The sequence below is a fragment of the Notechis scutatus genome, chromosome 1 (assembly GCF_049901735.1).
Source record: "Notechis scutatus isolate UNSWTSFEM ecotype Mainland chromosome 1, rNotScu1.2, whole genome shotgun sequence".
Lineage (NCBI taxonomy): Eukaryota > Metazoa > Chordata > Lepidosauria > Squamata > Elapidae > Notechis > Notechis scutatus.
The window spans coordinates 205,213,454-205,229,161 of NC_142009.1; the positions used below are offsets into that span (position 1 = coordinate 205,213,454).

Sequence of the window (15,708 nt, forward strand, 5' to 3'; positions counted from 1 at the left end):
GGGAGAATATCCACAATTAAGATGAATATATTGCCTAGAGTTTTATATTTATTCCAGACAATTCCTATTCAAATAGGGAAAGAGTTTTTTGAAGATTTAAATAGAATTGTGTTGAAATATATTTGGCAGGGTAAAAACTGTTACAAGATGCAAGAATAAGAGGAGGGTTTGCCTTGCCCACTTGGGAGCTATATTACCAGGCGACAAGTTTGATATGGGTAAAGGAGTGGATAACACTAAGGAACAGCAGATTATTGACTTTAGAAGGCCATGAATTGCTGCTGGGATGGCATGCCTTTCTCTGGTATAAGGGAACTAAAACAGGGGTATTTCAGAAGACATATTCGTGAGGCATTGTTTTTGAACTGGGAGAAGATAAGACAATATTACTTAAAAATTCCAACATGGATATCAACTATTGAAGCTTTTTCTTATCCAATAATATATAAAAAGGAACAAACAGTTAGATATGGGAGATATTGAATGAAAAGGGTGAACTTAAATCTATGCAAGCGTTGGAAGAACAAGGTGTAAAAATGAATTGGTTTTCATATTTGCAAATACAATCTAGGTTTGATAAAGAGTCTAAGGCAGAAGGTATTTACGACAAGTTGACTGATTTAGATAAAATTTTGAGGGGTACTGATGAAAAGGTAATTAAAAAACTTTATGGACATCTATTAGAATTTAAATTGGAGGAGGAACAAGTCAAAGAAACGATGATTGCTTGGGGGAAAAAATTGGATATGTGATTGATTTAGAAAAATGGCAAAAATTGTGGTCTCAAAATTATAAAATGACAATATCAACTGCATATAAAGAAAATTTGTATAAGATGTTTTACAGGTGGCATTTACCCCTGACAAGACTTGCAAGAATGTTTAAGAATAAATCGGATAAATGCTAGAAATGTCATCAGATACCTGGTTCATATTACCATATGTGGTGGACATGTTCGGACGCAAAGAAATATTGGACTAAAATCCACACATGGTTGCAAAAAATGATAAAACAACATATAGACAGAGATCTTTTTATTGGGAGTCATACCGGACATATACAATAAAGAACTGAAATATTTGATTGTAAATGTTTTAACAGCGGCTAGAATTGTATTTGCGAAGAACTGGAAAAATGATGAAATACCTATGCAGGAGGAGGTTATCAAAAAAATTGTGGACTGTGCTGAAATGAGTAAACTGACATTTGAAATTAGAGAACAAGAAGACAAGCAATTTTATATGATAAGGGATTTGTTTCATCAATGGTTGGATAAAAAGGCATGGTAATGTAATAGATTAGATAATTTTGTGATAGAAATTTAATAGACTGATATAAAACATAATATAGATAAATATAACCACTGGTTGAAAGTATAACACAAATTTTAAGATAAAACTTGGAACATCTCATATAAAATGATGGAATAAATAGTTTAGTCATGGATGATTAATAACTGATAAATATATAAGCATATGTTAGTTCGACAATGTGAAGACTGATATAAATTGTGAGTAAATGACTACAAAAGGATAGCACAAAAGATATGTAACCAACTGACACACTGTATGTATATAAAATGGAAGATGGTTTTATGTTTTGTATAGGTATGTTTGTTTTTAAAAATAAATTTAAAAATAATAATAATGCAGGCATTCCCATGTAAGCTGTGTTCCTCTTGTTGTTGGGCCAAATTATTCAACCTCCTCTTTTTCTTTTTGTTTTGAAAGTATGTATTATGTATTATAATATGTATTATGAATTGTGAATTGACAATTGAGAAAAAGCGAACCGTGTCTTACCTTTAGAGAGCAGTAAAACTCCTTCCTTCCTTCTTTCCTTCCTTCCTTCCTTCCTTCCTTCCTTCCTTCCTTCCTTCCATTTCAGAAGACAGTTTATTCAATTCTTCATCACTTTGTAATAGGCATGATCTTGCTGTTGTAAGTATTAACATATCTCATTCAGTAGGAACAACTAGAAAAAATGAAAAACCTTCCTTTATGTTGGTTCATCTGTATAATAAGAACTTGCTGTACTAGCATTGAGCATGTTCTCTCCTCTGCGCCTCCTCCAACTTCTACCATTTTTGTTGAAGGTCAGGATTACTTTTTAAATTGATGGTTTGACATGAACTTCATAACCATGTATAAAATAACAATTCAAATGCTCATATTTGCTATTTGCAATGAGAATAGCATTCAAGTTTAAACAAACTATACAAGGTATAGTCTGTTTTCAAGAGCTGATTTAGCAATACAAGTGTTTTCCATAATTTCTAAAAATTCTCATTGTTTACTACTGAAGCTCTGATCTTAGCAACAAATATAGCCAAAATATTTGCCTGAAATTCAGCTGTGGTTTGTTTGTACTTTATACCTATCTAGCTATAAGACATTAATTTTTACAAATTTATATTATTTGCTTAATGAAAATATTTAGAATTGTATAATTAATCATACAACAAACATTAAAGTGCCAGTGGTATCAAATACCGCTTCTAAATTTTTTCAAGACTTAGTGTTTTACTAGTTTTCTGCAGTTACAATATTCAATACAACAACAATAAAGTTATATTACAACTTAAACACTAATATTCATCATGCTGTCGTCAATAGATTATTTTTATTATATTTGATTATTTTGATAGATTACCACAAGAATCACCATCATCTTAGAAGTAGTTTTCCTGCTGTTTTGCAAATATTGTACCTGTTGTGATACATCATCATTGCTTGAAAGGAGATAGTATTTCTGACTTTGTCTTCAATGGATCCAGATTTAAATCCACACAAATAGCAGGACTTTCCTGCTATCTCCACATAATTGCTTCTCCACATAATGGTAGATACTGGGAATAAGGCAAGTTATGGTGTTCAAAACTGAAGGGGGAAATGAATCCTGTAAAATCAGACAGAGATTTCCTTTGGTGAGCAGATAGATAGAGCACACAGTGGAAAATAAAGTTCAGTCCCTCCATTGCCTGCTTCTAAATATGGATCTAATTTATTATTTTTATTATATGCACATTATGCAGACTGAAAACTAATCTTGCATTAATCAACTGAAATTATTTATGTGTAACCTTGAATAACACTTCCATGTGCTTCAGCATGTGCGCTTGGTTTATTGCTTCTAACTCAAAAAGATCACGCTTTGGATCTCAGACTTAAAATGAAAGGTATTTTATTTTTAGATGAATTATAGGTAAATTTTTAAATAATCCCATGTTTAATAATCACTAAATCCCTTGAGTTAAATCCCTTTAATTCCTAAATCCCTTTGGACATTCTGTCTCATCATACCATCCTGTGACAGTACTGTACTGTTAGGTTGTATTTTCGAAGGGTTTTGGATATACCAGTGCCAGTGGTCATTATGAGATGCCGCAAGGCACTTGGCAAATATTACAGGGGTCAGCGATAAGTCAGCTGTGTTTGTAAATAACCAAAAATTCATGACAGACTCTGCATTGATCAATCCAAAAGCACAACATCTAGGATGAACTAATGCATAGCAAGAAGAGAATGTTTCAGCACACGGAGCTTTGTGTGGTCTCTTCTTTTTAGGGATTGTAAATAGAGTTTTCAGGAAATTGTATTTACAGCTTGATAAATTAAAGTTATCTATAAACACTTAGTTGGATAGTATAAGGTAATGTATTTTTAAAATTATGTTAACTTTTCCATGCCATATTTCTAAGAAATAAACACAATCCTATATGTAGAAAAACTGTATTATCAAATCAGGTTGAGGAGAGGCAAATTCAAAGGACTATCCATCCTTTTATGCAGGGGATTATTCTCCTTTTCCCCCAACTAAGAAGCAGTAAGTGATGGTACATAATCAGAGTTCTTTAGAAGTATCTTTTTTGGAAGATTCGAAGCACTTTTGACATGTTTCTTTTTTTTTCTGTTAGGTTGCTTCTAAAGATCATGATTGATCAGTTCTAATATCACTTTTACTCATACCTTATCAATACATTAAGCTTAGTTTACATCATTTGTAGAAATGGAATGTATTAAGAATATGATTGTTTATAAATTGAATGTACTTCGACACTGTGCTATTTATTTATATTATTTATTTATATTTCACATTTTTATATCACCTATCTCTCAAAGAGGGACTCTGAGAAATATACAATAGAACATTGAAATATGAAGCAATATATACATATAAATTAAAATGTTAAAATGTTGAGTTTAAATTTAAAAAAATATAAAAAAAAATTAAGGAGGCAAGAATAATTAACCCTGCTGAAATTGATTGAAAAAGGCAAAGGGAGGACTCTTATGGCTATAACTATGTTGCTATTTAATTATTGTGAAATAATTATTAATATTAATTAATGTTATATGTATATTTGTATAATGTTATTTAATTATTGTAACCTTCACTTAGAATGTTATATATAGAACAGCATTATATAAATGTATTCCATAAATATATAAAGAATGAAAATCGGGGTTTTTTGTGTTAAATTTAATGTAGTAAACCCAGCTTTTCAACATTTATTTCAAAGTTATTTTATAATTTTATACAAAGTTTTTTTATCCTTGTAAAATTTGGATTTTATTTGTGTTTGCAGTGTTTTCTGTTGATGGATAAAGATTGTGCAGTTCATTTTTTCATATTAGTAACATTGTATTGCTAATGTATAATAAGTCAGTTTGTCTATGTAATGTAATTACATAAGGGGTTCGGCTCAGATGGAATTTTTAGTTAGAACCTGAAGCTCTGGAATGAACTTTAATATATTAGTTTTTTTTTTTTTTTAAGATTCCTGAAGCAGCAAACATGAGGCAAATGGTGCTCTCAGGGTGAAGTGGTGTCTAATTTACCATACCATGGAATTAGGTAGATCTGGGAAATGCACTGTGTGTATGAAAAGTACTGCTAGAGGCACGTTTTGGAATTATTCCCTCAGAGAACAACATTCTCTATCTCTGCTTTTGGTCTGGTAATACTTTTTTTCCTCTCACAAAAACAGAAGTTGGAATGAATTCCTCAGTCCTGAGTTCCAGTTAGGGTTAATTCTTAATAGAAGATTGCTGGAAAGTAATAGAGAAAGTTTTCAGTGCCTAGAGGTCAAACTCCATTCTAAATAGAGTCCGGGTGTAGAGGTTAGGAACTATTGATCTACTTTGCAGATTGTTAACTGAAGGCATTTTCGTTCTAACAACTGCCTTTGTTAGGATTGATGAAATACTTGAGGCTTTTTTGTTCTTTTTTAATTGTTCAAGAATGTGAATAGGCATCCAGAGAGGTTATTACACGTTAAATCAGGGTCAACAATGTTAACTAGAGCAAAAGGATTTTTTATTGAATGTGTATTGTTTATTTGTTGCTGGAATATATTGCTAGAGATATCCTAAATTAAGAAACTGGTTTTAATAAATTAGCAGTATTGCCTAAGTTGTTTTTGGCCTTTCCTCTGTTGCTTGTGCATAGGACAACGACAAATACTGCCAATATTACATTCATAAACAAGGCAAGCTGTTGTCCGTGCTGCACTCATAGCTACTAGCATTGACTATAAAGTCATGGTCAATCAGCTTGTAATATTCCGGAATGCTGAAGGCTTTGGGGCAAGTTCTGATAGGTCTACAGCTGTTTATCATATCTCTGCCAACCTCAGCAACCTAAGCCGTTTTTTCAAAGAAAAAAATGTGATTTTTCTATGTATTTCAAATAAATACAGTAGAAATGTTAAATCTCAGGTTATTGAGGCAGACCAAGCCTTCTGTAACCTAAAAGAGCCGTTTTGTGAATTTAAATATAACATTGGCATTTCAGGTACTGGAAATAAATATAAAGTGTAAATAACACCAGCCAGCTGAAGAATATTATTTTGTCTTAGAAACTGTTACGGTGATCTTCCAAATTTGATTGGTATAACTAGTTAAAATGATAACACAGGAATTGTTTTGCTTCTTTTGAAATATTTTATATCAAAAAGTCAGCCAATTCAAATTAGCACACTTTTTGTGAGGTTTCTGAAGATGAATGGTAGAATTTTATGTATTTTAACATAAGGTTGAATTAACCTAGAGTTATAGCTTCTGTGCCCATGACCTTCATTTAATCCAGCCTATTCTCGTAGAAGTAGTCATACTTTATTAAGAAGGGCTTTCTTTGAGGTAATTGTACACTGGCTTAGGTTGAGAGTTTCGTTTTATTGGTTTTAGTATGGATAATTTGTTGTGTGTATTAAATCCTTTAATTTAAAGCACTAGAGCATTCTTGGATTGTGCCCTCTTTATAACAATAATTAGCAATATCTTAATTGGGCAGATGTTAAGATCTAGTGGAAATATTGCAAAACGCAGATTGGTTCCAAAATGAATATGAGGCTATTATGACTAGGCTGATTCTTTTTCTATAATAGGGAAGTAGTTACTAATAACATCTTCTCCTGTCATGTTTAAAATATCTCAGGGTGGTTAGGGAACTAATAGGTGTGGTAATGGGAGATGTAGCACTATTTTTAATCAAACCTCTTTCATCTAGTTAAATCTAATGTGAGCTTCTGAGGTCATAGAAATTGATAATCTTACACTCTTACGACTTGAAAACAAGATTCTTTGAGAGGCAGGCTTGATCTGAATGATATGCAGAGTGTTATCCCATCAGCATTGCAAGCGGGCTTTGGAAACTTTGAATTTAATCACTTATGCTTTATTTTATACCGAATAATTTATATTAATATTGGACATAAGAAATACAGAACGAAACTATGCTATTCTAAAACGAATATTCTGTTTGGTTTGAATCCTGACTGGGTAAGATAATCAGGCTATTTCATTAAATGAAGTCCTTGCTTATCAACCCAAGTAATCCTGAATTTACAAAAGCAACTGGGTCAGACAGGATTGCTCTTGTGAAACAATGCAGTGATGTGATGTCACACTTTGTGATCACATTGTTTAGTAAAGTAAATTCCAGTTCCAATTGTTGTTGTAACTCAAGAATTACCTGTACATCTTTTTTTCTTTCTTTCAAAACCTTGCAGTTTATAATTGCAGCATTAAACCATAAACAGTCATAAGCAGTTTGTATTGGGCATTTTCAGTATGTAATTAATAGAGAGCATTTTTTTTAAAGGCAGTGTACCATTGGACAGATCATGCTGAAAAAAATTATTTAGGTGGTTACTAAGTGTCAATACTAACTTGATAGCACATAAAAAGTCCAAATGTAGATTTATACACATGTGTAAATGCCAACAGAAATGCTTTGGCTAACCCAATCCTGTAATTTAAAAACAGCTCAGTTTACAGCAAGAAGTTATGAAGACTGTTGGTGTATGCCTAGTTTAAAAAAAAAGAAGCTGAGATATACAGGTTTATAATGTAGCTATTCTGCATGTGAACTAGTAATCTTCTTTTAAGGATTTATAACATTGTTCCTTCCATTCCAAAGATTTTAAAGCATATTACTGTTTAAATATGTAAAACTCCAAAAGGCTTGGGCTGAAAGTATTTTATGGATTAATTGTCTCTGGGAGATTTTTTTTTTTTATGTCATAAATTTCAATTTTCAGTTTGTCATTCAACAATTGAATATATCTGCGTTTGCAAAGATCACGTGCCTTTATCATTCTACAAAATGTTTAATCTGTGTGGGGATGTGTTGTCTTCAGTATTGTGTTTATCTTACGAAATTCATTGTATTCATACAATTAAGATTTTTTTGTCCTAAAATATGCAAGCTGTGAGCATATTCAGTGTTTCTCTGTCTCCTAACTATCATTTTTTATTATGTGATGTTCTTAAGAATGCTAAAGGCAGTTTTTAAAATATATTTTGAATGAAATCGTGGCTATCCTATCTAATTACTTATATTCCTCTATCCTGGAAGGAAAACTAAGCTTTACTTTTAAAGCAAAGCACACATTAAACTTCGCTTACTTGGGCTCATATTCAAATCTGAACTGTTTTGAAAACCTGATTCCACACAAATGTCCTCAAAATAACATGATAACATGAATTGCAGAAGTTTCCTATTTTACACTACTGGCTATGTAATAGGAGGGAAACACGTCGTTTACCAATACTTTGCATGCAAATTTTCGATAAAAAATACTAATAAAGGGAAATTATTTATGAAGCTGTATTTTTTTTTAGAAAGCATTTCAAGAAATTTATGCTGTACTGTATTTCAAGCTTTTCGAGCAAGACATGCTGTATATACTACACACTGTAGTGTAAATAGGAAAAAAAATGATATCTTGCTATCTTTAGTAAGTGAGAAACAAAGTTGATAGGGAATGCACACACACAGAAGAGAAAGGGAAACAAAGATTGAATTTATGTTGTCAATTGAATTGAGCAATGGCTTGGGATGACCAGGTTCCGGCCTCATAGTGAAAGAAAAAGGGAAGAATGTGAATACATTTTACCATCAGTAAATAATGCCTTTTATGGTATGTATGTACGCATTTTGCCATCTGACATTGCTTTTCAGAGAGGAGCTCATAGGAACATTTAACGTAGCATTACTACTGCTGTCCTCAGCACTGTTTACAAATGTGCCGTCTGTTCTTCAGTTGATGGGTGCATTGAATACTTGATGAATTTCAGCCCTGCTAAAGTTTATCTGACTTGGGCATTCTGTAGTAACAAAAGACAGAGAGTTCCTTGATTCAAGGCTGATTTCTGCTCTAGATTGAGCTACAAGGGTGAAGTTCCTTCCTTCAACCTAAGTTTTTATTTGTTTAAAGGATGAGTCCAAGGTGTGAGGGCAGGGGCTCAATATAGTCTCCTAACTGGTGCCCTTCAAATATGTTGGGATTAAAGGCCATAAGAGTTTGAAGGAGGCCCGAAGTAAGGGGGCAGAGATTATGTTAATGATTTAAGGTGAATTGTTTTTGTGCTGCTTTTCCACAAATTGATAGGCTCTGCCATCTCCAAGATAACTAAAGGATTGATGAAGCTGCTGTATAACTGAGTTAGACCTTGGTTTATTTTGTCCAATGATGTCCATGCTAGCATTCTTTCAGACATGAAATTCTTTTTAGTTTAAAACATTCATTTAAGAGTGATTTTTTATACTTTGCCATACATTTTTGCAGTGTAATCCTGCTGCTGCAACTCACCTTGTCAGACTGCATCCCATTAATTGAAGACAATTATCAATAGTAACCAAACCTGATGTCCTTCAGATGTTTTAGATTTCACTTATCTCCAGCTATTATATCCAATGGCAAAGGGGTAGTGGAAGCATCTATGGCAACATCTCTTAGGGAGTCAAATGGGCTTTTCTCGGACTGTACAAGAAATGGCCAAGATTTGAATATGCACTTATTTACTGCAACTTTGTAGCTTTTCCATGCTTCTCTACCTATTCACAGATATAATTAGGAAGCCTGTTCATTATTTCATTCAAATCCAAGACAATACCCAAATAACAAGGGCATGAAATCAAACAGATAATTTGCTCATTCAGTCACATATATATTGAGGTCTACCCATTCATTTTTATATGTGTGGAACCTAGTCATAAATTTGTGTATCGTGAACACCAGAAACTGTTTAGAAACACTGATAAAATACATGTTAGCAGCAATTTGCATGTAATGTGACAATAAAAAGAATTTTAATACCTCCTCAAAAGATGGGGTTCCCTTCTCCCATTTAATCCAATTACCTAATGTGCAAATTATGTTTATCCTAGTATATAAAACAATAGTGGTTTTATTTTATAAACAGTATTTCATAGAATTTTTCTAGAGATGCAATTGAAGCATTTATTTTTATTAATGTTTTCCAGATTATAAGTATCGTTAAATGAAATCATTTTAGTGGTTATTATATGACTTGTTCTCCCTCTCTTCTTTATCACATTTTAATTTGTTTTGTGATAATCACATTTTTGTTTAAAATGTATTAGTTAAGGAAGGCATTGAAGGAATACAAGTAGACAAATGTGACCTTATTAATGTCATAAGTTCCCAATCTGATATGATCATAGGTAGGGAACTTGCTTCTGACTCTCCCCTTTCTCTCCTAGCATAGCAATGTGTGTTTCGGTCAACAAAGGTTGTAATGTGATCCAAATGTTACATGCCTAAATTTCCTTTAGTCAGGGACTAAAGCCATTGAGCTGAGCATGTCGTAGATTTCATGGTAGAACAAGTTTCTTATGTGAAGGCTTTTAACCATTGCGGAAACTATATATTCTGTTCCATCTAACTAAAGAACTCCCTAGTGAATAAATATGCATTCAAATATTTAAGTGTTTAAATATTGAATACTCTGAGGTTTGGATGATTGCTAAAATATCTTATCAGAAGAAGTTTGAAATTTGATGTGTATCTTTCAATGTCCTTTTTGTCAGCATTTGTCCGATTTGACAAAACTAGGCTGACATCTGTGAAACTTCCTTTGATAACATACATCTAAAAGAACAAGTGTATCTTCTTTAATAAACTCCTGGTTAACTGAAAGAGGATATTATGTTTGTTTGTTTGTTTGTTTTTGTCCCTAACTCTTAAAACATAAAATATTTATTTTCCAGCTTATTATTAATTTTGAAGTTCTTGCAAGTTGGAGATGCCAATTAGTATTTGTTGCCATGTACACATTTCAGCAAATATAGAAATTTCAAATCATGTGGATTGAATTTAATCTTTTATAAAACTTCAAGGTTTTTTTTTTTAATTAAATGATTTAAATGAAGGAATTCTGGATGCTACCAGTGAAATAATTATACACATTCAGCTATTTAAAGTCACAATCATCTATTTTGCTGGGGATTTATTTTTTGGGGGAGAAGGGTTTTTCATCTGGGAATTTTAGTTCTATTTTGTTTTATCTCTAGAGTGTTGGAGACTTGATTTTGCCTGAAATATTGGGCAGTAATCTGTGTTCACCAATATTTCCCATCTTCTCAATAACATAAGGTAGGAGAGGTAGTAATACTGACTGAAGATCTCCTAATCAGAAGTAGGAGTCATTTTTGAGGAGCTGGAATTAAAAACAATCTGCTTTCATGGATCAAAATGCTGTTATGTTTTTGTTGTTTGCTGAGTTGCTCGCATCTGTTTGAGCATCAGAGTACCATGTATCCTGAGGGGGGAAAACAACTATGATGTAATGTAGGCCCGTGAATTTTTCAAGCTACACGGTGATGCACTCCTGAGAATGGAATCAAACCATTAGTACATCATGGAGAATTATTGGTTCCAAAGAGACACCCTTGAGAGATGAAATCTTGTAATGAGAAAGTGGCAACGTTGTTCTAGTACTTGTTGTTTTTTTTTGAAATGGCTAAAATACCTGAAATGATTTATACCCAATTGAGCTTTGCATTTCATCTGATAGGGTAAATGTTCTCAAGCCATTTATCATCAGTGGCTTTTCCAGATCTCCAAGGACTACATGGTGTATATTTACCTTAACTTGGTTAGGTCAAAGAAAAGAAAATAAGAAAGCAAGAATAATTTATGACGGTGTGTGATGATAGCAAAAGGTAGAAACCAAGCATAATTTTTACATTTTTTTTAACCCTGCTGGCATTTACTGCTAATAAAATATATATCACTTAGCTGTATGGTTTTAAAAAATATAATAATTGAGATCATTGTGGAAAAATACAAGACTAATCTGTATGGGTTTATATTACTCCTGAGAATTGATATGGATTGGCAATGGGGTGGGGAAATAGACTTCTATCCACTTTTGTGATTAGCCATGCCTAAGATTGTAAGAACAGGCATCTGGTCTTAAGTGCTCTGGGTGATCTTGAGTTTGCCTTTTAAAACATAGCTGTGTAACGAAGTGTAATTTGTAACCGAGGCAGCATTCTAAAGATAGTTGGCCACAGAGTGTGAAGCCTCTGGAATGATCTTCTTCAAAATTGGGAGGACCTACTTAAGCTTTTGCATGTCTTTATAGATGTATACCCTGCCCTATGAATACTGTTGTACGTGAATGTGGAATCCTTGTTGCAATGGGTGGTAGTTTTGACCAGGATTGGCTATTTTATACCAAACTGTTCATTTTAATTTCATTAATCATGTAGGATAGCGGATTTACACTTATGTAGTGGGTATGTTTCAGTTTGCCTTTTCTTCAAGGAACCATAGCAGTGTCCATTGTTTTCTTTGCTTTCTGTCTTTCTCCTTCTGAGAATGATTGATCTGTGCCCATTGACAAGATTATGATTTATTTATTCATTCTTTAAAAGTAACAATGCTTCTTAGGTAAGGAGAGCTGATACAGTTCATCACCTAACAGTGTGTTCATGTGTCTGTCTGTCCATCCATCTTCCATTTATCTAGTTATCATTTTGAGCATAATATAAAAAAACAGTACAATAATCAAAATCATGAAAAAGGAAAGGACAAAAGATACCCAAACAGAGAGACAGCTGATACAGTAGCAGCAGAACCATCCCAACATGGTTCCACACTGTACCTTAGCTCAACGCTTAAGCTTGGATTACACTTCTTCATCGCTGCACTTCAAGGAATGTACCCATCTGTCATTTGGGAATGGTTGCATAGATATATATTTGTGCAAATGTAACATTCTGACTAGGGGGCACTCAAACAACAAAGCACATCACAGGAAGTCGGATCAACACAACAGCTTGCAGGATGCACACCTCCACACAACCCACAGTTGGGATTTGGGAGGTCTGCGTGTCGGTTATCTGCAACCTACGCTTATCCATCAGCCCCTTTGCAGCGTAGGCATGCGGCGATGCCTACATACAGTTGTGGGTAACTCCAAATCAAGCTTAAGGGAAGGGATCTCATCTAAAGGGAGGCTCATCTAGAAGAGAACAGGAGTGGGCTGTTTGGATCTCTGGGAGCTTGCTGTCCAGAGGGCAGATTGAATAGCAGGAAGGCACATTTGCTGGGTCTCATCAGATGACATCGTTTAATAGGTGGATATGAAACCCGACAACTCTTATCAGATTGTACTGGATATGTAGACGCTATAGGTTGATACCTCAGGTAACGAGGTCCTATGCTATTAAGAGTGTCACAGATGACAACTAACAATTTGAATTGCACTTTGATGCCTACAGATAATTATTGCAGCTTACGTGGCAGAAGTATTATATGGACACATCATGGTATGCCCATAATGGCTCATGTGACCACATTCTGGACCACTTGAAGTTCTTTGAGTGATAGTTAAGAGCAGCCTCATGTAGAGCATATTGACATAATCCGTAAAGCAGTAGCCTTATGTTGTCCTCTTTCCTCCTCCTGTTGTTACTTTGGAATGCTATATATAGTTGCCTAATGGTTGTTTCTAACTTAGATTTCTAGTTTTCTTTGACTAGAAGTGTGAACAGCTTCCTTAATGTATAATATTGTTTACTTCCAGCCATATATAGTAGTGTAGTAATTAACTGCTGAGAGAAAAATACTTTTGGTTGTGTCTAACTTTATAGACAGATGTTCTACGGATAAATTAATATGTCAAACCCTTATGTTGTTCTGTCACAGATCCTTTAAATCAGTTTCTTTTATTGAACTCAATATGAAAACTTATTTTGATTGAATTGTAGTTTAAACATTAGATTTATGTGATGTCTTCCAGACAGCAAAATCTATAAAAACCAATAAACTGTGTTTTCTGTATGGATACCACTCTTTTTTTCTCAGCATGTACAGGGGGGAGGGAGGGGGGAGAGAGAGAGAGAGAGAGAGAGGGAGAGAGAGGGAGAGAGAGAGAGAATGAGAATCCTCGAACTTATGATCACAACCGGGATTGGAACTTTTGTTGCTAGATGAGGTGGAAACTAAGTGAGATTTTTTTTGCCATGGTTGTTAAATAATTCGACACTGTCATTAAGTGAATCATGTGGTCATTAGGGGAATCTGGCTTTGCCCATTGACTTTACGTATTGGAAAATAGCTGGAAAGGTTATAAGTGCCAAGCACATGACTCTCCAGGATGCTGCAGCTGACGTGGTTGCCAAGTGGCTGCATTTTGATCACATGACCCCAGGGACATTGCAATAAATGGACCAGTCATAAGTCACTTAATTTCAGTGCCATCATGTTATAATCGTCACTAAATGAATGGCCGTTAGTCAAGAACTGACTCTGTGTGTATATATGTATGTGTGTGTGTGAGTGTGTGTGTGTATATATGTATGTGTATGTGTATGTGTATGTGTATGTGTATATATATATATATATATATATATATATATATATGTGTTTTCTTAAGTTTTCTTAAGTTTATATATATATGAGAAACACTGAGACAAAGTCAGCCTAGGCAATTTCAAGCACATTGCATATATGACCAAATTATTAACTGTACCTTAAATTTTAATGAGATCTGACTTTGATTAATAGATATTCTCCTTTTGCCTTGCTTGCAGTTTTAATTAGTCTTTTTAAAATTAAACTTATTAATGAAACAAAAAGATTGAATCCCTTTAAACTGAGCTCCCTGCCTGAAATCTTGTCATGTACTTCTACTTTTATCATGATCCTGTATGACACCTTTAAAAATGAACTAATTATCATCTAAGCATTTTTATATTAATATTGATTTGAATTTATGTATTTTATTTTTAAGACTCTCCAACAACTTGGAAAAAGTGTAAGAGAATGAGTGTGCTGCTAATTGAAGCTTTTTACGGAGGTTCACATAAGCAGCTCATGGACCTTCTCCAAGAAGAAATAGGAGGCTGCATCCTTTTTACTCTTCCGGCAAAGAAATGGCACTGGAGGGCCAGAACTGCAGCTCTCTACTTCATGCAGAATGTACCAGCCAGTGCTGATTACAGGTAAAGAGAGCTATGAACACCTTTCTAATGCTAAATGTGGAGTTTCAGGTTGAGTCATAACACAATTCAGTAGTTTCTGAGGTCACCCAGAGACAACATCCTGGCTAAAAGATTGACAGGCCCAGTAGTTCCGAGAATATCTTCAGTTTCAGTCTTAAGGTACTTGATTGAAGAACATTTTACAGCAAGGATGTGAATAAAATGCAGAATAAAATACAGGAACTTTTGAGCAGAGATGACTGATGACTGTGCTTTTAGGGCAGGGGTGCTGAACCATGGCCCTTTTATGACTTGTGGACTTCAACTCCCAGAATTCCTTAGCCAGCCATGGACTTAGTATAACAAACTTGTTTTTTGTCTAGGCAGCAGAATTTCTTTTAGTCTTCAACATCTGATACCTTGGCATCAAAGAAATCATTTTTATCTGAGACATAACAAGCAGTGTAAGGTCAGGCAATATATCGAGAGAACCAAAAGGGAAGATTCCCATACGCCATTAAAACGTGTTTTATTGTTGACCCAATGCATTTTGAAGTTAACCTTTTATCAAGGGCACAGTGTTTGCACTGGTCAATTTTAATGAAATGAAATGCCTTTCTAGAAATAGAAAGATTTTGCTATCCTGCAAAGGCTGTGAAGAGGAGACAGGAGGGAAACTCTAGATCTAGGTCCATCCAGTCCAAAAAAATGTCTCCCATGACCCTGCTAAGTATTTTTCTCTTGGTGTTGGCCTACACAGATGGACCTCTTGAGATAATCTTTGTAGATGGATTGATTCATTTACTAACAATAAAGACTTAAAGACTTTTCAGCAAAAGAGGCCAAAAAGCAAAAGAAAATGTGATGGAGTTCCTTCTAACCAACCAGATCCCATCTAACAATTCTGTTTGGAACATATCATTAGGTCTAAAGCCAGATTAGAATGGATTTGAAGTATCTGTATCT

At 34.0% G+C, this 15,708-nt stretch overlaps 1 protein-coding gene across 3 annotated transcripts in view; it reads left to right on the top strand.

Moving 5' to 3' along the window:
- The window catches only part of QTMAN (queuosine-tRNA mannosyltransferase), a 270,156-nt gene that overhangs the window by 65,397 nt on the left and 189,051 nt on the right, over positions 1-15,708 (top strand). For all 3 annotated transcript variants that reach the window (XM_026673512.2, XM_087950077.1, XM_087950076.1), the window contains exon 2: positions 14,553-14,763. In XM_026673512.2, the coding sequence (XP_026529297.2) occupies positions 14,585-14,763 (179 nt within the window). In that variant the 5' untranslated portion in view covers positions 14,553-14,584. The remainder of the gene's footprint in view (positions 1-14,552; positions 14,764-15,708) is intronic.